Source organism: Convolutriloba macropyga, chromosome 14 (assembly GCF_964194025.1).
Source record: "Convolutriloba macropyga chromosome 14, txConMacr16.3, whole genome shotgun sequence".
Lineage (NCBI taxonomy): Eukaryota > Metazoa > Xenacoelomorpha > Acoela > Convolutidae > Convolutriloba > Convolutriloba macropyga.
Genome location: NC_134481.1, coordinates 30,060,881 through 30,088,164, shown reverse-complemented (window position 1 = coordinate 30,088,164; position 27,284 = coordinate 30,060,881). Strand labels below are relative to the sequence as shown.

General features: G+C 36.6%; 1 protein-coding gene across 1 annotated transcript; it reads left to right on the top strand.

The window, feature by feature from the left end:
• Window positions 1–263: 263 nt before the first annotated feature.
• On the top strand, window positions 264–27,278 carry LOC142353089 (uncharacterized). The gene is made up of 3 exons (XM_075405285.1): window positions 264–907; window positions 2,346–2,539; window positions 26,730–27,278. The coding sequence occupies exons 1-3, from the start codon at window positions 812–814 to the stop codon at window positions 26,965–26,967; spliced, it is 528 nt and encodes a 175-aa protein (XP_075261400.1). The 5' UTR covers window positions 264–811; the 3' UTR covers window positions 26,968–27,278.
• The last annotated feature ends 6 nt before the right edge of the window (window positions 27,279–27,284 follow it).

Genomic DNA, 27,284 nt, shown 5'->3' with positions numbered 1-27,284 from the left:
GGAATTTGCTAAATATGAACTCAGATTAGACAATATTTGTCCAAAATAGTATCCTTCATCGCAGAAAGTTCATTATTTTACCTATTCACTTACTCTGTCAGAACTTGGAAAACTTAGAAATTTTGCTCTGATTTTCAATTGAATAGAGCTGAAGCGCATTTACCAGTAGCGGAGATGTTTGGTAATAATGCGAGTATTTTGGTATGTTTGATGAAAATGCACACGCGCATAAAAAATGTAATTTATAATTTGATATACTAAAACGATAAAACGAAAAGCTAACGTATCTTTAGGTGCCGTGATTATAGGCCGAAAGGAAAAATAGCCGAAGCAAGAGTGACACTTTCCGCCGTCATTTTTTATTGTGATAGATCAAGTCCCACGGGCCGCTTGGGCACGGCCATATGGCTACATGCGCTTATCTTGTTTTGGCAGGCGAGATTGGGCTACTCTCTTTATAGTTTGCTCCCAAGTTCTTACCCAAGTTGAATTGGACAACCTTTAGGACACCCAACTAATTGCTTCCACGCATTTGTTTCTTCTAATTTGCCTTACTTTCAGCTTTTCGGCTAATTTTTACGTCCTCTAATATTCCAGGCACCTATAGCTATAACATGGAGTCTAAATTCACCATACACCTATTTGACTGCGTTGTCTTGTTTCGTAATTCTCAGAAATACTACAATTATATTTTGCTACTGGCGTTTCCTGGAGTTAATTGGGCCAACAGAGTATGAAAGCTTAGCTTATCTATGAATTTGTTGATTCGTGGTATTCATTTAAGTTAGCAACTTCTTCAGTCGTCTAAATTATGGAATTTTATTTAAAACTACTTCAATTGACAACTTCAGATCACGGAGACACTTTTGCGGTTATCATTCGCAGCTCTGTCAAAAACGACACTGGGGTAAGTTTCTGCAGAGACCCGGGTTGAACACCAGAAACGATTCTTAATGAACAAACTAATAAGATTATATATGATTTTTGGTAATCATACTAAATCACAGGACTATAAACTTTAGCAGGCATACCAATAATATATGCATTTCTTCGTAAATATAAAAAGATCTTAGAAAAAATTAACAGAGGAATATGAGAATTTGTAAAACTGTTTTCTTTTCGGCTCAAATAACTAAAATAGACTTTTCTTGGATTTACTATTTGGTGTGGAAACGTTTTACGCGGAAAGTTTCATTTATAGACTGATAATTAAGTAGCAACCCGGAGTTTGGTCGCAGTGGGTTTCAGCGCTGTACCATTGACTTTCAATTTTAACCAGTACTGAACCAGACAAATAGAAGTATAAACCTTTTGTCAGTCTGCCCAGACTACATCCCACTCTGTTCCTCTTCTTCGCAGCCTAATTTACATTCTTGGTCAAATCTGCACAGAATGTTTCACCATCAGACTGTGCAGACAAAGAACTCACAGACTGCACACAGCAAATTTTGAAAATTTCGAATAACTGATCTCATGCCTAAAATTTTTAAAATGGCAATACCCTCAAAAGCTAACTAAACCATATATTGGTGAATTCACATCTATACCATATATTGGTGCAACGGTGGAGGTCGGTAGCGGAGGTCGGTATCGGAGGTCGGTAGCGGAGGTCGGCAGCGGAGGTCGGCAGCGGAGGTCGGTATCGGAGGTCGGTAGCAGAGGTCGGCAGCGGAGGTCGGTATCGGAGGTCGGCAGCGGAGGTCGGCAGCGGAGGTCGGCAGCGGAGGTCGGTAGCGGAGGTCGGTAGCGGAGGTCGGCAGCGGAGGTCGGTAGCGGATGTCGGCAGCGGAGGTCGGAAGCGGAGGTCGGTAGCTTAAGTCCCACGGACCGCTGAGGCACGGCCATATGGCCATTTAAGGCACCTCAAAAACCCTTTGTTTTTTGTCTGAGAAATCATTTCTTTTAAATTGATAGCTTAAGAAAAACTTTTTCTGTATTATTTCACCTTAGATCAATCCGAAACACATCAAAACGTCTGCGCAGTTCAGTTTCTTTCCTTAAAAATTGGATTCGAGAATCTCAGCAACCACAGAATGGTCTCATAATATTCTTTCTTATCAGACAATGATCATTTATGCTCAATTTAATCATAACAAGATCATATATGATCATTGCGAGTTCGTACTAAAAAAAATTGAGTGCCTTATAAGGACTAGCTACTTAGCTTTCCTTTTGTGATCCCGTGGCAGATGTTCGAAGCCACTATAGTGATGGACGATCCGATGTCTTTTCATACTCAACATTTGTCAACTAAATACGTTTAATTAAACCAATAGTCGATCTTTCAGTTGGGTTCGGTTGAATAAGAGCACCACTTTTGTAACTATAGCGCTTACTATATTTAGAGAGTTGTAAGTACGGATGAGTGGTTTGAGCACAAAACAGATTACTACTATCACTTCACAACCGAGGGTGCCAGATCAGACATTCTGAGAGAGCGACAAATCAATCCCAGTGTTCCCTACTTCGGAAGAAGTCTTGGAAAAGGAGTGTATGTTACGAATCTGGTCCCAACATTGAACTCTAAAGATAATCTGAGGTATTCACTCATCTACACATTAAATAGATTTAAGGTTTTACCTTAAGGTAGTTAAAGTAAACTTTTGTTAAGGTAAAATTAGCTTAAAATACTTTAACTTTTTGTGTTTTGTCCACGGTTTCTTGATTTTGTTTCTGATTGTCAACATCAAACAAAGCTGCCTTTCAAACCCGTAGAAAAGCGTTTTCGTGTCACTTGAACTCATTTTTAGTTCTTAATTGGGGCACGAACATTTAAGAAATCGTAATTTGTAGAAATCCATAAACAAATAAGGGTTAAGTGGATCAGAGGCGCTTTTCGGTATAAAATAATAACTCATCGATGTTTTCTGTTATATGAGCACAAATTGGTCCCAAGACACCTCGACTGTTATAGGCGAATGAACAGTAAGAAAAGCTTAAGGACCGCAAGTAAGACTTCATTTGCTAACTTTTTGAACAAGAAAATTTTTATTGACAAATTTTTTCACACGGTGAACAGAAAGGAAATTCGGAAAGTATTATAACAGCGATGTCTCAACACATAAGTATAAACATCAGGTGTCATGATTTGAGTGTTTTTTTGGAGTTTCTAAGAAATTTTCTTTATACAATTTAGTCCTTAAAACACTAGTATTAAAGTTTCAATGATTTTCGCCGGTAAAGAATCAGAACTCGCAACGAAACAGATGTCTTCAACATTGCAAAATTTTAACTGGCTGACAAAATTAAAATGGTTCGAGTTGAGACCTACCTTTTTAACCAAAAGGGGGGCCACTGATTTCACACTAAATAATGCATTAGAAAATCTTGCCTGAAGTGCTAAAGTGGTGTGCAGGTGATTTTTACCTGCACAATTTTCCTCAAAATTGCTTGCTTCCGCCAGTTAGATACCAGCAAACCATTTCCAGATTTTGAATGGATAGGTTTGTCACAAAAAAATAGCAAGAGTTTTACCTGGTGATGAACCTTTCGCTAATTTTTCTTTCTCATCAAGAAAAACGCCTACATATTGCATCTACTCAATTTTCTAGAAAATAGTAAGAAATGGGCCGAAGAAAGAAAATAGCTGTTTCAGATTTCTATTAAAAAAACGTTTTTCTTAAAACTTTTGTAATGATTAACATTTTCTTTCTATCGTTCACAGAACCCTCAGTATTCGTTAGGAATTTTTTATTAAAATCAAACGTTACTTGTGATCAATACTAAAAAAACGTTCTGGTCCTGCACATATGGGTTGGAGATGAAATATATTTTGAATTGTGTTTCTTTTTGTTCAAACAATTTTGGCCACTCAATATATTCAGCGTAAAGGATTGTCAGTTGCATCATTAGAAAGCCCGTAAGGTGAAGATTACAGATTATTATTTCAAGTTTTCACAGAAGTTGCGGGGTTTAAAAACTTTGTCAGCCATTGACCAATTTTTGTTGGTTTTGTAAACGTTTTCGGTAGTTTTACACACTTTTTTGCCAACTACACTAAAAAACTTGTTACAATTGGGAACGATAGTGGTGTTGGTTTTACTTCTAAAAATGCAGGCGTGTTGTTGAACTGTTAGACATTTTTGCCAAATTTTTTGCTACAATTTTCAAAGTTTGGCCTTAATTGATCATTAATGGCAGCAAGTATGCTATTTCAGCACATTTTGCCCAAATTTGAAGGACTAACTCACCAAAAGACTGCTTTGACATCCTGAATATTTTCATATTTAGTTAGATGTCAATTTGTCATTTAACCTCTAAAGTAAAAGACTCAATTTGAATTTGACTTAATAGCCTTGATTATCTCATACATATTATGGCCTCTACCATGCTAGTGCTTTCATATGTTATTGAATTAGTTTAAATAAGCCAATTTCAAGTAAGCCAATTTCATGATTTGAGTGTTTTTTTGGAGTTTCTAAGAAATTTTCTTTATACAATTTAGTCCTTAAAACACTAGTATTAAAGTTTCAATGATTTTCGCCGGTAAAGAATCAGAACTCGCAACGAAACAGATGTCTTCAACATTGCAAAATTTTAACTGGCTGACAAAATTAAAATGGTTCGAGTTGAGACCTACCTTTTTAACCAAAAGGGGGGCCACTGATTTCACACTAAATAATGCATTAGAAAATCTTGCCTGAAGTGCTAAAGTGGTGTGCAGGTGATTTTTACCTGCACAATTTTCCTCAAAATTGCTTGCTTCCGCCAGTTAGATACCAGCAAACCATTTCCAGATTTTGAATGGATAGGTTTGTCACAAAAAAATAGCAAGAGTTTTACCTGGTGATGAACCTTTCGCTAATTTTTCTTTCTCATCAAGAAAAACGCCTACATATTGCATCTACTCAATTTTCTAGAAAATAGTAAGAAATGGGCCGAAGAAAGAAAATAGCTGTTTCAGATTTCTATTAAAAAAACGTTTTTCTTAAAACTTTTGTAATGATTAACATTTTCTTTCTATCGTTCACAGAACCCTCAGTATTCGTTAGGAATTTTTTATTAAAATCAAACGTTACTTGTGATCAATACTAAAAAAACGTTCTGGTCCTGCACATATGGGTTGGAGATGAAATATATTTTGAATTGTGTTTCTTTTTGTTCAAACAATTTTGGCCACTCAATATATTCAGCGTAAAGGATTGTCAGTTGCATCATTAGAAAGCCCGTAAGGTGAAGATTACAGATTATTATTTCAAGTTTTCACAGAAGTTGCGGGGTTTAAAAACTTTGTCAGCCATTGACCAATTTTTGTTGGTTTTGTAAACGTTTTCGGTAGTTTTACACACTTTTTTGCCAACTACACTAAAAAACTTGTTACAATTGGGAACGATAGTGGTGTTGGTTTTACTTCTAAAAATGCAGGCGTGTTGTTGAACTGTTAGACAACATTTTTGCCAAATTTTTTGCTACAATTTTCAAAGTTTGGCCTTAATTGATCATTAATGGCAGCAAGTATGCTATTTCAGCACATTTTGCCCAAATTTGAAGGACTAACTCACCAAAAGACTGCTTTGACATCCTGAATATTTTCATATTTAGTTAGATGTCAATTTGTCATTTAACCTCTAAAGTAAAAGACTCAATTTGAATTTGACTTAATAGCCTTGATTATCTCATACATATTATGGCCTCTACCATGCTAGTGCTTTCATATGTTATTGAATTAGTTTAAATAAGCCAATTTCAAGTAAGCCAATTTCATGATTTGAGTGTTTTTTTGGAGTTTCTAAGAAATTTTCTTTATACAATTTAGTCCTTAAAACACTAGTATTAAAGTTTCAATGATTTTCGCCGGTAAAGAATCAGAACTCGCAACGAAACAGATGTCTTCAACATTGCAAAATTTTAACTGGCTGACAAAATTAAAATGGTTCGAGTTGAGACCTACCTTTTTAACCAAAAGGGGGGCCACTGATTTCACACTAAATAATGCATTAGAAAATCTTGCCTGAAGTGCTAAAGTGGTGTGCAGGTGATTTTTACCTGCACAATTTTCCTCAAAATTGCTTGCTTCCGCCAGTTAGATACCAGCAAACCATTTCCAGATTTTGAATGGATAGGTTTGTCACAAAAAAATAGCAAGAGTTTTACCTGGTGATGAACCTTTCGCTAATTTTTCTTTCTCATCAAGAAAAACGCCTACATATTGCATCTACTCAATTTTCTAGAAAATAGTAAGAAATGGGCCGAAGAAAGAAAATAGCTGTTTCAGATTTCTATTAAAAAAACGTTTTTCTTAAAACTTTTGTAATGATTAACATTTTCTTTCTATCGTTCACAGAACCCTCAGTATTCGTTAGGAATTTTTTATTAAAATCAAACGTTACTTGTGATCAATACTAAAAAAACGTTCTGGTCCTGCACATATGGGTTGGAGATGAAATATATTTTGAATTGTGTTTCTTTTTGTTCAAACAATTTTGGCCACTCAATATATTCAGCGTAAAGGATTGTCAGTTGCATCATTAGAAAGCCCGTAAGGTGAAGATTACAGATTATTATTTCAAGTTTTCACAGAAGTTGCGGGGTTTAAAAACTTTGTCAGCCATTGACCAATTTTTGTTGGTTTTGTAAACGTTTTCGGTAGTTTTACACACTTTTTTGCCAACTACACTAAAAAACTTGTTACAATTGGGAACGATAGTGGTGTTGGTTTTACTTCTAAAAATGCAGGCGTGTTGTTGAACTGTTAGACAACATTTTGCCAAATTTTTTGCTACAATTTTCAAAGTTTGGCCTTAATTGATCATTAATGGCAGCAAGTATGCTATTTCAGCACATTTTGCCCAAATTTGAAGGACTAACTCACCAAAAGACTGCTTTGACATCCTGAATATTTTCATATTTAGTTAGATGTCAATTTGTCATTTAACCTCTAAAGTAAAAGACTCAATTTGAATTTGACTTAATAGCCTTGATTATCTCATACATATTATGGCCTCTACCATGCTAGTGCTTTCATATGTTATTGAATTAGTTTAAATAAGCCAATTTCAAGTAAATGAAAAAATTGTATTGACGCTTTTAAATCTCAGCAATTCTTATTATTACCTTACATTGTTCAACGAAAGTTACTTTATTTTCTATTCAAAAATCAGTTTTCAAAAATGAAGCTGTCAGTTCCCACCGTTCGAGGAACCTAGACCGCTCTTTAGAAAATATACAACAAAACAATTTGATATAATTTTATTCTCATTTAGATTTAAACTAACACAACAGATAAGCAGGAAAAAAGTATATTACATGGTGACAGCAAGATTACAGCCGAAAATCTTACAAAAACACCAAATTGAAATGCGCAATTCTGTTGAAAATCTACCGAAAAAATCGCCAAAACATTCCGAAAGTTCTAAACAATTAAAGGAGAACTAAATTAGTGTTAATCTTCAAAAATTGTTGTCCAGCTTGATGTTATCCAGACTGAGGACTTTGAAATTTAGTGATCAATACCCAAATCAACCTACTGATTGCAGAGTTGACGTTGATGTGACAACTATTTATTCAAGTTCAGATGTTCTGTGATACTGCTTCTCAGATGAGCAACCTATCTGGATGATACTACAAAGAAAGCAAAAGTGTGAATTCGAGAACACAAGTAAGTTAAACGTTGACTCAGTCTTTTGAAGTCTTTTCTTCCCATGTTCTGTTGCTGATTATTATTATTATCACGCGCACCCCAAACAGCAACAACTTAACTATGTAACCAAGTATTCACTCCTGTAGATTTTCAGAACATTTCGAGGAGTTTATTGACGCTAATAACATAGAATACTCCGATAACGATAGACTAACAGAATTTTCCCAGTGTATTACAATCTTTGCTTCTGATTTATATAAAACCGTCATTCTATTGACCGAAGATGGAGAGGATAAAAGAGATTTTATTGTTTGGAAAGCAGAAAGCGAAGAACAAGTTCAAACAGAATACAACGTTTTCAAAGATTCGATCGCTAAAAGCAATGATATTACCCTCAATCAATTTAAAGCGCCCCTAACAATCATTAGAAGTAGTTTTACCTTCTATTGTGCTGTAAATTTTTACTAAAATTAGACAGTACGTATGGCTGCGAATAAACAAATCACAGTAGATCCGTAAAGTGGAATTAGAAAGAGGGTATCAGGCGATTTGAGCAACTCTTCCGCGGATTCATCGGAGTCGCAGCAGACCACAAGCAAACTTCTTACGATTGCGTTTAACAGGCGATGCTATACGCTATTTCAAAATTTTTCCTGGAGCAACTCAGCAAGACGTTGAATAGAGTGTGGCAGCGTTAAGAGATCATTTCTGCAACAAACAATTACATGGGGTTCATATACTGAGGCTTGAGCAGAAGAATTTCGACCCAAAATCAGTCAGGTCAAAGAACTTTCTTGTCACTTTACAGACTGCAGCTCAAAGAGCCTACCCACACCAAACTTGCCAGCGGTAGCCCCACCGCCATATGGAGCTGACGCAGCCGAACAAGCACGATTTGCCAGAGAAACTGCAGCACGAAAAGAACGAATGAACGCAGAACAGTTCGAAAATGAACAAGTTTAACGAATTTTCAGAAAATGCCTGGCCAGAATGGCTGCGATAAAAAAAATGGAACAACCACCAAATACAACAGTGCAGGAATTATGCGCAATAGCTCGGTAACAAAGGACAATTATAGACTTATGTAGGAAAAACGATTATCCAGAGGACGGATTCAATGAACTAATTACAGCGGTATCAGATTGATCTCATTAGCACCTTATCAAAATTGAACGAAACTCAGGAAGCGATGGAATGAAAACTAAATTCGATGGATGATAGGATAAAAAATTAGAAGACAACATCACACAGGGGGCTCAAAGAACAACACAATGACCACAGCAGCTCCATCACCATGTAAGCAGAACTCTCAAATTTTTGCCCCCCGATTTCAACCAAGAGGAAACTTCAGTTATCGGGGTATTCCCGGGCATTTTGGACAGTCATATCCTAGAAACACCCAGCCGCGTTAATACCATTCCAAACAAAAGCAACAGTTCAATCCTCAGAGCAACATAAACTTGCAGAACTTGAATTCCCAACAGGTGCAGACGCAAGTAGGGGTAGGATTACCAATCAGCGTATTTTGCGGTTCTTTCATCAATCAAAGTCATTTGTTACATTAACCTTAAGTCGAAATATTGTTCACAAAAAGCCAAATCGAATTGAAGAGGAATGTCATTCCCGTTTCCGAGACAACCAGAAAACTTATAAAGCCGCCTATTAAAAATGGAACACACAAAAATGATAGAAAAATCCCATCAAACTAAAATCCTTCATCTAAATAAAATCTCTGTAAACGGCGGAGAGACTTTATTGTATATTAGTCTAAATGTCAGCCCGACGTTGACTCTAAGAGCACTAATAGATACGGGAGCCTGAGCAAATGTAATTAACGGAAAACTGTTTGAAGAAATTAAAGCAAACGATCCGACGGCAAATTTAGCAGACGAAACGCCAGAACTGAAGTAAAAATGGCGGGCGGCCAAACCGTTAAGGTAGTCACCCAAAACACATTCACAAGGGCACATCAGCAATTCACGGAATCCTGTTTAGTTTCTCCGATAGCAAACTCAATTATTTTAGGAAACCCCTTCCTCAAAAAACACGACATTACCATTAGCCCGGCATGCAACTTCCTACAACTATCAGACTTGACAATGCACATAAATGAAATAAAACCAATACACGAACAACGAAGAGTAGTTAGACAGAAAAAGATGCCAACTTACAACCAAATCAATCTGCAGTTCTAGATTGTTCGAAATCTAAAGGAACCCTTGATAACAGAAACCTAAGCGGAATACTCATACCGAATGAAATTTTAGAAAGAAAAACACTAAGATCACTTGTTAGACTTAGCTTCCACCTCTTCACTTAGTACAATTAGTGAACAGAATACATTGTTTATATGAACAATAATCATTATAGACCATCCGATAACCCTACAGAGACGTACAGAACAAGCATGGTTTTAAATATTAAAACCTTAACAAGCAGATCAACTAATCAAACTTGATCCTGAACTGATAGCAGTCGCTAAGTTTAGAGAAAAAAAATGAAATCCAGATATCAACCAACTTATCCAAAACCCAGAACGAAAAAGAAAAATGCAACAGCCTCAACCTCCACCAGACCAAGATGGTTCCCGCTATGGTTCCCGACGCCAGAAAGATGCAATCACGCGGAAATGCTGACAACAATCCAAAAAAAATTGAAAACTCAGATCTACCGCATTATGTCGATGAAAGACAAAATTTTTTCCTCATTTTCCCTAGGAAAAAATCAGTCTTAAACTTTGAAATTTTCGCGGAACATCGATTTGACGTCGGTTACAATACAGAACTGAAAATTCACTGACTCTTGAGCATTCTATGCCAAGGTACGTCCAAGGCTCTCCAACACCAGTACACCTCAGAGAAGAACTACAACTGGAACGAGCTTTGATGCAGTACTAGGACCTCCTTACAACTTTGCCTCAATCAAAATGTGGCAGTACTTTGTTTGCTCAAAGATAGGAATCCGGAAAAATACGACTGCTAATTGATCCCTGGCGAAAAAATTGAGCCCACCTTTTAAAAAACGGCTATCTCATCACAAATTTTCCCATCTCTAACATCACTGATGCAACTAGTCAATTCGCCGGAAAAACACTTTTCTCAAAACTAGACTGCTCAGAGGCATAACACTGGGTCCAAATGGCAGATGACATATCAACACATCATTTAGCGTTTAAATTTTCATCCCCAAATTATGCATGGAAGTGTTTGGAACAAGGCTTCAGCAAATCAGTCAACGGATTGGATTTATCTCCTTTATAAGAAACTACCTTGATCATTGCTTGGCAACAGACGTTTGTACAGAATTCATGGACGATATAGGATGTGCAGCATCAAAATTTCAAGAGGCTTTACCAACACGAAATTTTTTTTGACTGTATTTGTAGATCTGGACTGAAACTGTCACCAGAGAAATGTGAAATAGCTTGCCAGTCAATGAATTTCCGTGGCAACGTTATCCGGAATTTCACCTGAAGCCACAAAAATATCGAAGCTTCTGAATACAATAAATATGTCAACGACAACAAAACAAGTTAAAAGACTAATCGGCTTTGTACAATTTTTCAAGAACTACATACAAGCCTTGGTGACAAATTAATCATTTTACCAAGTACTTAAAAAGTACGCGAAAATAGAGCCCAGCGAAAAGCACTATGAAAAACTTGAAATCATCAAAAAAGGATTTACTCGAAACTACCAACATGACTTCCTCGATCTGGTCTTCAATACATTTTATTTTCTGATGCCAGCTAATAAGCAGCCGAATTTGTTTTGTTGGTAGAGGATTAAGTTCAAGGAAAACAATTAAAACAGAGGAACACATTTTCAACAGTATCATTTGGAAGCCAAACGTTCACAACAGCGCAACTCAATTTCTCGATTTTTTATGAAGAATTCCTAGCTCTCTATGTTGCATTGGATCTTTTTGTCCAATTAAATTTGGGGCTCTAGTCAGCCAATTGTTGTACTGACAGACATCAAAAGCCTAACGCATTTTTCCAACCAAAGACTGTGTATGACAACCTCCAACCAGTGACTATTGAACTTCCTGGACGGAGTCTTATCGTTCAACATAGTAAGAGCACATAAACCGAGGAGAGCTACCTTTCTGCAGATTTGGTGTCTAGAATTGAAATAGACAGATCAGCAAGTCTCACACTAAAAATGAACGACAAAATACTGATATGTGAAACTGAATTTGATACAAAAGCAGACACACCATATGCCACACTGAATGCAATTGACACAATAGACGAAACCTTCTCACCAAAGACACAACAAACTGAATTTGAGGCGAAATTTAAAATTCACGGGCTACACGAATCTTACTTAGGTCGTCAAGCCATTCAACCAGTTGACGAGATTTGGGGATTTGTAAGATTCAATGCACACCAAATAAATGCGCTACTATTCACAAACACCGCTGATACCATGAACAACATCTTACGGAAAACTGACCACTAGACTTAACAAATGAACAAACGCAAGATGATGAACAGTAGAGTGATTGAGTGGAAAACGAACGGAAGCCTAGTTGACGTAACGTACGGAACAAAAGTACTCAAAAAGTACTACAAACAATTGAGTTGACTTATAGTGAAAGAAGGCCGACTTTACCGTCTCTTCTATAACGTTGTTGAACAAGTACAGTATGAGCAACACTGTTTACCAAAGTTTTTTTTTGGAAAGTGCTCTATCGACTTCAAAATTCACGTACGGCCGGTCACAACAGAATAAATCGAATAATACAGGAATTCAGCCAATGATTCTATTTCAAAGGTTTCGTGGAAAAACTAGTGAACCTAATCAAGATTTCCCTCACATGTCTGCAGCTCCGAAGTGCCAATTATAGTCATCTCAGACTAAGTATGCAATCCATATCATCAATACAGTTATACCCAGGTGATTTGCTACAATTACACATTGGGAAATATCAATTCATCAGTTTACGAATAAGTGCGGAGTGGCATTAACGTTTTTTCAAGTTTTTTGCTCACCGTACCCGTAACAATTGGAAGTGCAGAAAGGGTAGCTAGAGTACTAGTGAAGATTTTCTTTAACCATAGTTATATTCCTGAGACCTTTCTAAGTGATCCTGGCACAACATTCACTTCGTCACTCTTGCATGAGCGTACCAATCTACTAGAAATAAAACTAAAACAGGCAACTCTTAAACACCCAAAAACAATCGGAGTAGTAGAAAGATCACACGCAGCTTTGAAACGGAAACTGAAAAGCAAACAAAAACAGTCAATGGAATGACTGGCACAACTATGTTTCTCTCGCGGTCTTCAATCATAACACATCATTTCACTACTCAATCGGATGTTGCCCGTCCTCAGTGTTTCATGGAAAAGACCCGACTAAAACCCTTGATAAACGATTCTCCAGCAAAGCAATGGAATCCGTTGAAACCAATTCTGATTACGTAAATGCAATACAGATATCCATAATCACTTACTTCGCAGAAAACAAATTACGATTGCTAGAATTTTGCCGGCAATACAGCTGTTATTATGAAACAAAAGCGAGAGCTAAACCACTGTAATTTCATTTATATTGTCTTCTTCTCTACCCAAAAATAACATCTCGACAACAAACGATCTTAAAGAAAGTCCAAGTTTGGTTACCACTTTATAGAGTAGAGAAAGTCTCAACTGACCCGAACTATATCAGTGTGCACCCAGTGTTTACATCGAATTCGACTCCGTTCTGTAAAACGACCAGACAATTTAGATGATTTAACCTCCCTTGACCCACCAGACTTCAAACCCGATCCGTCGCAAAGAGATACCAAAAAAGAGCCATAACATATAGAGTGTTCGGAATACCTTGCGTTTAATGATATCTCTACAAACAACTCTTAACCAGAATGGTCTTCAGCAAGAAACACTGTGAAAGTGTCACTAACAATTCCCATTCACCAGCTGCAGCACCTAGAGCCGAGCACCCTGAACCTGAAATCAGGCAACAACCAATTTTAGAACTACTGCCGACTTCAGAAAATGAATCACCACCGCAATCACCCCCAACTGTAGCCAGAACTAATTCACCCACCGACCAAAGCAATAACGCAGTCTACAAATCTGATATTTTAGCACCAGCGCATTTAACACGAATCTCAGAAAGATTACAAAAAGTTATTCATGAACCATCACTGCTGGAACCCAAGAAAACCCCAACAAATTCAGTTCTCAGACAAACTCCCTAGACGGCAATGTGCAACTACCAACAGAAAACACACCAACCCTGATGACAGGAACTCTAGACGGACAAACATTAGAAGCATTGAATACAGATGTAACACCAGCAGAAAATAATTCAAAATTCTACAAAAAGCAAAAAAATTCAGAAGGCACTTGGCGGGAAGAATAGTTAGACCCAGCTCGTGCTATCATTTTGAAATATCAAGGAAACACAACCCCAGAACCCTCCTTTACAATACAGACACTGAAGAAATCAAGAAAGAACAAACAAACAACTATCAACTCCTTCACACACAAAAAGGGTTTAACAAAATTTTACTTGGAAGATAATATTCTACGAATGCTTTACACTATAGCATATTCTATCTCCGCTGATTTTTAAGCGGGTAAAGACTTTGCCAGAAGTTTCAAAAGACAGTACATGGGAATCAAACAAATAGCCAAGAAAAGCCAACAAAGTCCAAATGCAGCGCTAATGTCATATTATTAACCACGTGAAAACAAACTTAAATTGAACCTTATTACAAAGAAACACTTCTTGGACAAACCAACATAATAAGCTTTGTCACAAATACTTGAAGTATCTACTATTAAAAAATCAAACCGATACTATTGTTTTTCCAAAAATTGGATGTGACCTCGATAAATTAAAAGAAAAAACAGTCTTCCATCTGATCCGCCACAACTTTTCAAACTCAAATATAGCTATGTATCATCAATTCACAAAAAAACTGAAGCCTATTTTTACCCAGAAGTCAACTCAACTATAGTATCTATAATATCAATAACAGACAAGATACGAGAGAATGAAAGTTGGAGAGATAAAGAGACAAGAAAACAAAACAAAAAAAAACTTGAAGACGAACGAACGAAGAAAAACCCCACAAAAAACAAATCAGACCGCTGAGACAGTAAAGTAAAGTAAGCTAGCCAACTATGAAAACTAACTCATTACAAACTAGCGAAGGTCATGAAACAAACCAAATACGACGAACGAATAAAGATAATCATAAAAAGCAGAAAATTTTAAAAAAGGGAAAAAATGAAAACGAAGTAAAACAATGAACTTTATTTCCGTTAAAATAAACCACAGAACCGTTTTCCGACATTCTACGCTGCTTATATTTTAATATTGATCAAGTTTGGAGGGTTTTTTCTGAAAAAAATCGAAAATGAAAAATTTGGGCAAAATCGGTAAAAATGAAAAAGCACCAAAGTTGAAAACTGATTTAAACCTTCAAAAATAAAGCAAACGACTTCGAAACTGGCCAAGTGCTCCCATTATGCCACCAGGAATGGCCCACTAATGGGTTTTTTTCGGGCACGAATCGGACAAATTGTACAAAAATTACACAAAAACAATTTGGAGCCCCACAAAACTATACGCTGAAACTGGCGCTTTTTGCTCTGGTATTAAACACATCATCTATAACAACCCATAAAAGGCCAATTGCGACATCAAAAAGGAAAAGTTTTGAAGTTATGAGCAAAAAAATTGCGGAAAAATCTACCTTTGTCAGGAGGCCAATCCCAACTCACTGAAAAAAAGTCTTCAAAATGAGCAAACATGATCGAAATTAGGGTTTACTGGCCCCAGAACCCATTTTTTGGTGGACTATGCAGGCCGAAATTAGACCAAAACCTGACCCTAAATATAGCCCGAAAATCGGGGTCTTTTCATAAAATTGCAAGTTTAAACCCCCAAAATACCTAATTATATGGTACTCCGATAAGGCTTTACTCACGGTAGATTTAATAAAGAAAAAAAACCCGCACTTTAACCTAGGTGGGCAAGTCAGAGAACAGTATTGGTCAAGATGCACTAATCTGTCGGAAAATTCAGTTTCCATACCTGCATGATTTGATTGGCTCTTTTTGACGGTCTTTTTCGCTCACTTCTACGTACACCCAAGACCCCTTGCGTCACACCATCCAATGCAGTTTTCATTCTTTACTGATAAAGGTTGAAACAGAAAGAAGACAGGTAAACTGATTTTGAACCCGAAAAAATGAAATTGTATGGTGTCATCCATAAGGAAGATAAACCGTCTCCCCAGGTGCTCTGGCAATTGGTCGATAATTTGTGGAACTTTTCGGGCCAATTTTTCCACTTCAGCAGCAAACCTTCCAGGTGGCAACGAATTCCACAATTTTGAGGCTTGGCCGTGCCGACTGATGAAAGAATCAGCTGCATCCTCCCATTCGGAGAGCCAAGGCACGAATGGGGTCCCTCTCCCACGATGCAATACTTAAACGACCACGGAGCCAAATCAAACGTTGGAGGCAGTTTGTGGTCTACATTGCACTTGAACTCCTCAAACGTACAGTTAAATAAAAAAATTTTACCAAAGTTTCCGCATCGGGTTTCTTCAACCGGCCAATTGAAACGCTTACTGATATTAAAACTTCTTTGTATTTGCTAGTTCGCGCCAAAAATTTCTTTATCCAATAATACACAGTACAAAAAGCCAATTCTTATTTTTTATGAAATCGGAGACTACAAAACGGTGCACAAGACCTCAAAATGAGCAAATATGATCGAAATTAGGGTTTACTGGCCCAGAACTTATTTTTGGCTGAACTATGCAGACCGAAATTAGACCTAAATCTGACCCTAAAAATAGCCCGAATATCGGGTTCTTTTCAAAAAATTACAAGTTTAAACCCCCAATATACCTAATTATATGGTACTCCGATAAATTTTGCTCACTGTGAATCTAATAAATGAAAAAATCCAGCACTTTAAACTTGGTGGGCAAGTCAGAGAACAGTATTGGTCAAGATGCACTAATCTGTCGGAAAATTCAGTTTCCATACCTGCATGATTTGATTGGCCCTTTTTGACGGTCTTTTTTGCTCACTTCTACGTACACCCAAGACCCCTTGCGTCACACCATCCAATGCGGTTTTCTTTCTTTACTGATAAAGGTTGAAACAGAAAGAAGACAGGTAAACTGATTTTGAACCCGAAAAAATGAAATTGTATGGTGTCATCCATAAGGAAGATAAACCGTCTCGCCAGGTGCTCTGGCAATTGGTCAATAATTTGTGGAACCTTTCGGGCCAATTTTTCCACTTCAGCAGCAAACCTTCCAGGTGGCAACGAAATCCACAATTTTGAGGCTTGGCCGCGCTGACTGATGAAAGAATCAGCTGCATCCTCCCAATCGGAGAGCCAAGGCACGAATGGGGTCCCTCTCCCACGATGCAGTACTTAAACGACCACGGAGCCAAATCAAACGTTGGAGGCAGTTTGTAGTCTATATCGCACTTGAACTCCTCAAACGTACAGTTAAATTAAAAAATTTTACCAAATTTTCCGCATCGGGTTTCTTCAACCGGCCAATTGAAACGCTTACTGATATTAAAAGTTCTTTTTATTTGCCAGATCGCGTTAAAAATTTTTTTACCCAATAATATACAGTACAAAAAGCCAAATCTTATCTTTTATGAAGTCGGAGACTACAAAACGGTGCACAAGACCTCAAATTGAGCAAATACGATCGAAATTAGGGTTTACTGGCCCCAGAACCTATTTTTGGCTGAACTATGCAGACCGAAATTAAACCAAAATCTAACCCTAAAAATAACCCGAAAATCCGGTTCTTTTTAAAAAATTGCAATTTTAAACCCCCAAAATATCTAATTATATGGTACTTCGATAAGGTTATGCTCACTTTGGATCTAATAAAGGAAAAAAATCCAGCACTTTAAACTTGGTGGGCAAGTCAGAGAACAGTATTGGTCAAGATGCACTAATCTGCCGGAAAGTTCAGTTACCATACCATCATTATTTGATTGGCCCTTTTTGACGGTCTTGTTTGCTCACTTCTACGTACACCAAAGGCCCCTTGCGTCACACCATCCAATGCAGTTTTCTTTCTTTACTGATAAAGGTTGAAACTGAAAGAAGACAGGTAAATTAATTTTAGACCCCAAAAGTTGAAAATATATGGTGCCATCCATAAGTAAGATAAACCGTCTCCCAAGGTGCTCTGACATGTTGTCGATAATTTGTGGAATCTTTCGGGCCAATTTTTCCACTTCAGCAGCAAACCTTCCAGGTGGCAACGAAATCCACAATTTTGAGGCTTGGCGGTGCAGACTGATGAAATAATCAGCTGCATCTTTCCAATCGTAGCGCCAAGGCACGAATAGGGTCCCTCTCCCAGGATGTAATACCCAAACGACCACGGAGCCAAATCAAACGTTGAAGGCAGTTTGGTCTATATCGCACCTGAACTCCTTCAACGTACAGTTAAATAAAATTTTTTACCGAAGTTTCCGCATCGCGTTTCACCAGCCGGCCAATTGAAACGCTTACTGATGTTAAAACTTCTTTGTATTTGCCAGATCGCTTTAAAAATTTCTTTAACCAATAATATACAATATGAAATTCAAATTCTTCAAGGAAACCCTAAAAACTGTAAAACGCATCAAAGTATGAAACTCACGTTTTAATTCTGATCAGATTACTTCTCAACCTTGGTCTTTACGACTCAAGGAACACCAAGTTCGACCTTTTTTGCTGCATTCGTTTTACAGGCCGTAACAATGCCTCAGCTTCAGATTTCAGGTCATAGAGTTCAGAAATCATTTTGATCTTGAAATTGAACTTCAAATTACATTAACATCCAACTACAACTAAAGTAACAAAAATCTACAAAAACCTTAAATAAACGTGCTAAAATGTGTTTTTCTTCCATCCTATCAACTCAAACCACTCAATCAACATCATTGAACAAATCATTACATGCACATGAACACACTGAGTATTTAAATTCCACTGAATTAAAACAAAGAGTTCTAACACCTGCTTAAACAGCTAAGTCTCAATGAAACTGGCTCTTCTCTACACTTGAGCATGCAAACATGCACTACACTGGATAAACTTTGGAACATGAGTCAATAAACAGCCCCCCTTGAATTGCAGAAAACCAAGAGCATGGTTCAGACAAAATAGAGGAGGGACATCCAATTGAAGTCCCTCCTCAACGTGCACTCCACATTTTGGCGCATGGCCTTGATTCTAAATGCTGCGGCGTGGCAAGAATCGGCCATTAGGGTAACAAGTAATAATATAGTCATGAACCTTGAAATGCAGAAAACCAAGAGCACGGTCAGGACAAAATAGAGGAGGGACATCCTATTGAAGTCCCTCCTCAACGTGTACTCCACATTTTGGTGCATGGCCTCGATTTTAAATGCTGCGGCGTTGCAAGAATCGGCCATTAGGGTAACAAGTAATAATATAGTCATGAACCTTGAAATGCAGAAAACCAAGAGCATGGTTAAGACAAAATAGAGGAAGGACATCCAATTGAAGTCCCTCCTCAACGTGCACTCCATATTTTGGCGCATGGCCTCGATTCTAAATGCTGCGGCGTGGCAAGAATCGGCTATTAGGGTAACAAGTAAAAAATATAGTCATGAACCTTGAAATGCAGAAAACCAAGAGTATAGTTAAGACAAAATAGAGGAGGGACATCCAATTGAAGTCCCTCCTCAACGTGTACTCCACATTTTGGCGCATGGCCTCGATTCTAAAAGCTGCGGCGTGGCAAGAATCTGCCATTAGGGTAACAAGGTATAATATAGTCATGAACAGTGACATTGAAACACATTTCGATCTGAAAAGTTTATTATATATCAAATAAACTGTACCAACAAAATCAACATATAAAGAAATTAAACAATTAACTAGATTAATGAACCTCACAAAACTGAACATATAACCAGGGACAAATCGGTGTTGACTTTTTGAAGGTACGCAGCTGCAAAATAAGCGTTGTGACACCAATCCAATTTAAATTGCAGTCGGAAAAAGATGAAACTAATACTCTATCTTCTGACCCTATTCAAAATACGCCTAATTGAGTCAACAAAACCAACCGACTACTTGTCGAAAGAAATTCTGTTCAATGAGAAAAACAAAACTCCTTCGGCCTAAAAGTTTTTTAACATCAAATTCTCCACCGTATCAATTTAATCACCAAACCCTTTAGTTTGAGCTTGATGCTACAGAAAACCAAACGCGAAACAACTAAAGTCCAAAGAAAAGTTGACTCTATGCGAAAAGAAACCTCTACTTTTCTATTGATGGGAGAAGAAAACGAACGGAAAATAAGAGGAGCACATACTGGAGCCAGATTAATGCCTGGCATAGGATTATTTGGTGGAAGAATTCTTATGGGAAACTCAGGGAGCTGTGGTTTTGCTGGAATTTTTTTTGGAAACTGTCAGTACCAATGTAAAAAAATGCGGAGAACATGGCCCGATTGAACGAGCACACATATCTTTTGACAGACCATTTACTAGAAGTTGAAAGCGAGGCAAACAAAAAAATTCGTACTCTTTTCTAGTGAACTTGAAGAAATCCAGAAGATACAAAACAAAATCATGAAAAATCAAAACGAAAATTGGAAAATTATACAAGAACAAATTGAAGCCAAAAAAAACTTTTATTTGATTGAGATTGTACAAAATGTTGTTCTTAAACTAGCTAGCGAACTTCAAGTTTGATACTGTAGCGTTCTTCTCCATTTTCTATGCAGACATAAAAAGCTACCAATCAGCACTCTATTGCGTACAAAGTTCAGCCTACAAAACTTAATCCCAATGTTATTGAGTAAACATCCACATACGTCTCTAGTCCCAAAATCATCGTTATAAGCTGTACTCAATTCAGTTAATGATAGTCGAAACGATATCACCAACCGCCTGACCTTGGCTTTACCGATGCAAGATCTTTTATCATACTACGAAGCAGAGTTATGAAGTTATCAGAGGGGGACTGTTGTTGACATTATCTATCCCTCTTTCTTGAAGCCAGACAACACTCTCATCTCATACCCAAGCCACCACTAGACTCTTCAGGAGCCTTAAGTTAGGTCACAGTGGGCGCCTACTCGGCCATATCTGAAGATTCGATGGAAACTACGGTTCTAACTGAACAACTACATTCAAACTGCCTCAGATCATATCATCAAATCTCATCAAATCTGTCATAAAACTGGAATCCCACTTGAGAAAATCATCTTGTCTGGCCACTCTCTACTTCCATAGCTCTAAAATGCCCTCACAGTTTGTGAAACAGATGAAAAAACACTGCCACTGCCTACGCCAAAGGCAAGTAATCTTGGATACGGTATATGGCTCATCACGACCGCTTCAAAGACATTCACTCTTCGAGAATGTAGTATTGAACTGACAGTCCGCCAAGAAGTATCGAGCACTCACGATGTAACGTGTGTATTGTCACATTGGTGTGCCGCACTCGACTAATTAGCAATTACTTAAAAATCAGACCTGACATTCAAAGTTGCGAAGACATCCCAGCGAAAAGAATAGCAGACAAATTACCACATCCCTTACAACTTCTCATCTCGGCTATCCCCGACATGTCAGAAGTGCCCTACTATGACTGAATCAGTTTGAAAACAGTTCGGAAACGGTTATCAAAAAGCTAACAATTAACCAAACTAGAACAACGTGACGCCATTGCAAAACCAATTGCTCACAAATTGAAACTTCTGAAGCTTACACTGATAAATAGGCTTTAAACGTACGTCACGATTAGGTTTTCACTATTTTTTACGTTAATTGACTTCAACGGAAATTTCCTGCCACGCCTTCTAGCCATGTATTTATATCACAGATTCGCGATTTTGAACGTCTAGTACTAAGCTTTTTGGCTGACAACAAATCGAAAGTGCCACTGAAACCAGTTGTCACTATAGCGAGCAAACATATGGAAGCAGTGCGAAAGAATGCCCACAAGTGAAAAGAAACCCTGACAGTGGCTACAGCCCGAGAGCTTGGTACACTCGCACGATCCCAATCTTTGACAAGCAGTCAGCAACTTATTCCCTCACTCAAGAAATTCCCTCAAAAAAATTGCACGAGAGGTAAACCCAATTGATGGCACTATTGAATTGGCAGAAACTTCTACTTGACTGCCTAACCCTAACATGTGATAAATCTTTAATTTTTACCTTCCTAACAGCCCTTTCACAAACGAGCTTAATATTACCTAAAGCTCAAATGTGCTCGGATGATTAGTTGCACTCAATATTGCGAAATCTTACAAACTCCTTCAATTGGGCGGCCTTTCACTTTCCTGTAAACTTCATCTTTATCTAGCGATAATCCTATAAAATTTTCATTGGAAATTTTCGAAACGCAGCGTTGGTGAAATCTTGAAAATTCTTATTTTTAACTAGTTGTCAATCTATCATTTAGCCTCTGAAGTAAAAGACTCAGTTCGACTTATTGGCCTTGATTATCTCATAAATAATCTCAACTCTACTATGCTAGTGCTGTCATATAAAGTCATTGAATTAGTTTAAGTAAACCAATGTAAACTAAATGGACCAATTGTATTGACGCTATGAAATCCTAACGTTACTTATGATGACCTTACATTCTTAACGAAATGAACCTTCAATCTTTGAAAATTCAGAACAGAATTCATAGCGCAGAGAATGTGATTCAAAAGAAAGTTACTTTAATTTATATTCAAAAAGCAGTTTTGAAAACTTAAGCTGCCAGTTCCCACTGTTCGATGAACCTAGACCGCTCTTTAGAATATATACAACAAAACAGTTTGATATAACTTTTTTCTGTTTTAGATTTAAACTAACACAAAAGATAAGCAGGAAATAGTTATATTACAGCTGCGGATACACAAAATCTTTATCAACGCTATATATGGTTACTTTTACTTGTGGTTTCATTCAGTAAGTTCTTAATTTAAACTCTTTTTTGTTTTTTTTCTGAACTGTCTCAATAAGTATATGCAAAACGTTATTTCTGTTTCATTGAAGTTTTCTGTCAAATTATCCATATCCACGATACTCGGGAAAATTACGTGCTCGTTAATGTTGACGAGCAATCGCAAGACTTTTTTGGTCCTATCGTTGTTTTTTACAGTCAAAAAAGTGATTCGGATTCTAATCAGTTGATCATTTTTTAAAACATTTCCGTTCATTTAGCACTTTCATATTCAATACAGAACAGAAGTATTCAAATCAAGGCGTAATAAAGACAGTTGTAATTGGTTGCCTAAGGAGTTTCAGCGAAATATAAATTTTTTTCCACTGCAAAACTTATACGCCTTTTGACTTTTGAAATTAACTGTTTTCAAATTGAACTATGGATTATTTAGATTTGGCACTTTGCCCCTTCTTTTCACTCAACCTGTATCTTAGTCTCAGCGCAAACAGGTCGCATTGTCTTTCTAATGGGTTAAAATTTGAAATCTATTGCGGTTTTTTATTTGAAGTTTTAGTTTTTCAGATGATCTTTATCTATAGTCATGAAAAATTCTAGATAATTGTATGTGTTGTGGGTTAATATGGGTGAAAAAAGTAGCCTTTTTTATTTCAATTTAAGTTAATTTTCCTGACATTGAAATGAAATGTTAAAAAATAGACGTAATTTATGAATTTGTTTCGCTGTTCTTTTTTTTTCTACCTCTTACCTATTCTCAGTTTTTATAGATTGCACATCACAATGTTAGCTTCGATGAAGGGCACAATTGAACTTATTGAATGCATTGTAAGTGCATTGCTTTTTGCCTTAACGGCTTCAACTCGGTTTGTCGTTCTTTGACGTATGACCAATCCTGAAGAAAGATAGATCTGAATTGTTTTCATTAGAGAGAAGTAAACTGATAGAGAGATTTCAATTGATATCTAATGTTTTTTATTTGATATTAATTTTTTTGAAAAATTTGTATGACTTTCTTTAGTTTGTCATTCCCGTTTATTTTCGTATACTTGTGATCCAATGGAACTATACAGTGGTCACAAATCGCCTTATTGTTTCTCAAAAGAAGCGCAATGGATTATATATAACTTTTTGAGGATTAGATTATGATTTTTAAGTCTTGCACACCGCTTGCTTGCAAAATCATATTGAACTTTTGTTTTCTGTCTGCATTTGTCGTTTGTTTTTTTTTCAGACGTACGACATCTTTGGATATTGAAAGTTCTCAATATACCCATTTAGAGGTGTGATTGAACAAAAACTTTCAGTTGATATCTAATGTTTTCAGATACTGTTTATATTTTTTCAAAAAAAAACAAACGTATTTCTTAACTTTGCTGGTTTTTTTTAAATATTTTTGCTGCCGAGTCTCATTAGGGGCTCGTTCGATGTGCTTTCTAGTGAAGTAAATATTAGTTTGTTTGGTTTAGGTTTTATTTAATGCCATTTTGACTTATTTTTAAAGAAAGACATTGAGTTTGAATACGAATAATGTTTGTTGTTTTTTCATTTCCTTGTTTGTCTGGTCTTGCATTCTTAATGATGGCAGACCTCATTGGCCTTTCTTCCAATGTCCAATTACGTACGTTAATTAGTGACTTGAGCGGGAGGCAGTTTTATTCATACGACAGACATTTTTGCACATTATTTGAATTGTTAAAAATTTTCTAGATCTTCATCTTTTTGTAGACAATTAGGCCTAAATGTGAATGAGCGGGGTTTTTGCATTTTGTGCGAACGAAAATTACCGAGTTTTTTGGTTATTTATATAAGTACTGAGAAAAAATTCAAAACTCAGAGTGCGCATACAAAGAAATGAAAATAAAAAAGATAATTCTTCAAATTATGCCCGTTTCGTTTTTACGACACCAACATTATTGCCGATAGACCTGTGTATTCAAAACTTTTTTGAGCAACTAATTGTGTGCCATAAAATACAGGATTGGTCGAAGTTGATTGTACGTTAGTATTGGGGGACTGTGATAAAGAACTTGCGGAATTATTATTATTTTTGGATTATGTTTTCAACATTTTGAGTTATTGTTGTCTTCTTTTTGTTCCATTCTCTCTTCTTAAGACAATCTTGGTTTTGCTGATCACTTCTGCTTTTTAAGCTACAAATTTACCTGCGATCTAGTTCCGATTTGCCTTCAATTTCATTGTTTTCCTTTTTTTTAAAACTGAAAAAAACGGTTAATTTAGGACACTTACTTACAACTTAGATGTCGATTAGAGTTTATAATCCCCACCAATTTGCGTGAGATATAAATCAGATCAGAGACCAAAGAGCTACGGTTTTCCCACTTCAATGGAGTAATCAGTTAGAAGTGTGTCCAAAAAATTGGACCAATGGATTTTGCTATTTAATCTGCTTCGTTGTCTGCATAGTTGCACTACTTTATGTTAAAAACTAGCATCAACTGTGTCAACCAGTTAACTGCAAATTGTGCATCATCGTAGGTTGGTATCCGAGCATCTGCCATTAAAGGAACTCCTTTTAACTTCAGTCTAATAGAAAGCCGAAGTCCGAGAGACCACTTTATGATACCACAACCAGGAGAAAAAATTCCACGATTTTTTTCATCAATTCTATCGTTTTTCTACTAAATCTTAAGCATATTTGAAAAGCAGATTATGCATTTTTTTCTTGATCGAAAAATTGAAGCAATCAATAATTTGACCAGAAGTTGCAACTGAATATAAAAACAAATCGAAAACATGTAATCTTTTCTAAATTTTGAATATAGCAAAGTTTTGAATTATGAATTTTGTTATATACGTTTGAATAGATGCATCTCCAAATTTCAGAGAAGTAATATCTCTCAGAGAAGTAATATATAATAAAAATGAAGTTTTTTTGTTCTTTGGTTTTATACAGCAAATATTTAAAGGAGCGATGCTGTCATCGGAAAGTTAGAAAGAATCGCCACCATAGATTGCTCTTCCCTAGAAGTCATAACATATACTGAACGTCGAAATATTTTATGCTCAGTTTAAGACGTAAAAAACAGCAGTACAAGTTCAGACGTAAAATTCAAAGAATTTTCAATGACTAAACAAAAGACTAGACCTAGAACGGACTAAGAGTTAATTGGGAAAATCATTTCCGCAAACATCAGATCAAAAAATTAAAAAATAAATAAAAGTCAAAATTAAAATGCCGCACGTGAACAAAAAAACAACTCGCGAGAAAGGGAAATTTGGTTCAAACAAAAGAACTAGACTTGGAATGAACTAGGAATAGATTGGAACCATTAAGAAGTCAATTAAATCCATAAAATCAAAAAACAGTGAAAAGCATGTGAAATTTCCGCGTGTGAACAAAAAAAATCACTAGCGAGAATGCGAAGTTTTGATTAAACAACGTTTTCTCACTCTACTTCAAAATAAGAGCAAAAAAATTTCACGCCGCAAAACCACTCTCTTTTTCGCTCCACTTCCTGTTTCGGCGTTACCAAAACACTACTCCAATTTGCCTTCACAAATCATAAAAATGTGTGAATAGATCTTAAAAAGAGACAGCGCCCCAATACTCAAATTCTTGAACTTTACTATTCTTGAAATTCTTGAACAAATTTTAAAATTCGTTGAATTGTAAAAAATTTTGAAGCATAATTACATCTTGCTATACGGCCACTAGCCAAGGGGACAAATGGTTTACAAATTTTCTCCAAAATTTGCTTGCAAAGTGTAGCATTAGTGCGTTAATATGGACTTCTACTCCGTTAAACTAGAGATGCTAACAAACTTTTGATGTTCAGTATAAGAAACTAATTAGAGTTCCTAGAATGCCCCTAAACTGTCCCTTTTCATGAAAAACATTTTGCAACTGCTTTCTGATATGGGATGCCCGCCTCTTTTTGATCAGAAGGCACAACTCTTGCGTGTTGTTTCCGATAAATCGCCCGTTCTGGGTCAACATGTCATGCTATTAATTTGAGAAATGTCCTTCTAAATACTAATTGTGCATGATGAACCTTTGGCTAGTTTTGCAATTACCCTAAGCACTGTTCACAAGAGCAATTAAGTCTTTGAATTTTGGTTCAAGTAATTACAAATAAAATTAGGGTAAAAAAGTTTCAAGCTAATTACATTCTCAAAATGGTTTTGTTTGAACAAATAGCAAGTTTTATTGATTTACTTTTTCGTATATTGGCCATGTAATGTTTGTTAAAGATATCATCTCTTCAAGAATGGCAACAGTCCGATTGTTCGTTCGAAGCTAGGCGCATTCGTTGCTCTGCACAAAAACGATTTGAGCTTGATGCCAGTTGTTCCGTACCCCGATGGAAGAGAAGCTCAGAAGCTACACACATCCGATCCAATTTCATTAAACGAAGTGCGTCATTTCTCAGCTGAATTGGCCTGGATCAGTTCTAAATATCCGCAGTGCACGAACGATCATTTCGCCTAAGAAGAAAAGGTGCTCACAGGATGATAATCAAACGGACAAAACTAAAAACAAACTGCGATTCATTTTCATTCAACAAACTCGTTTAACTCAACATTGCTATCGAATATATTTTTTCGAAAAAAAACTGTTAACCTCAAAACCTTACCCCAAATACGTTGTCTATGTCATGAAAAGTGCTTCCCTTGTTGAGCTTAAGCGCCTGTCTTGTGAGATTTTGTAAGAATTTTGCAAAGAACGCTTATATTGTAAGATCACTTAAAAGCATCGTTTCTGTGCTATTGTTTTTTTTGTTATTTAATAAATCACGGTTGACTCTC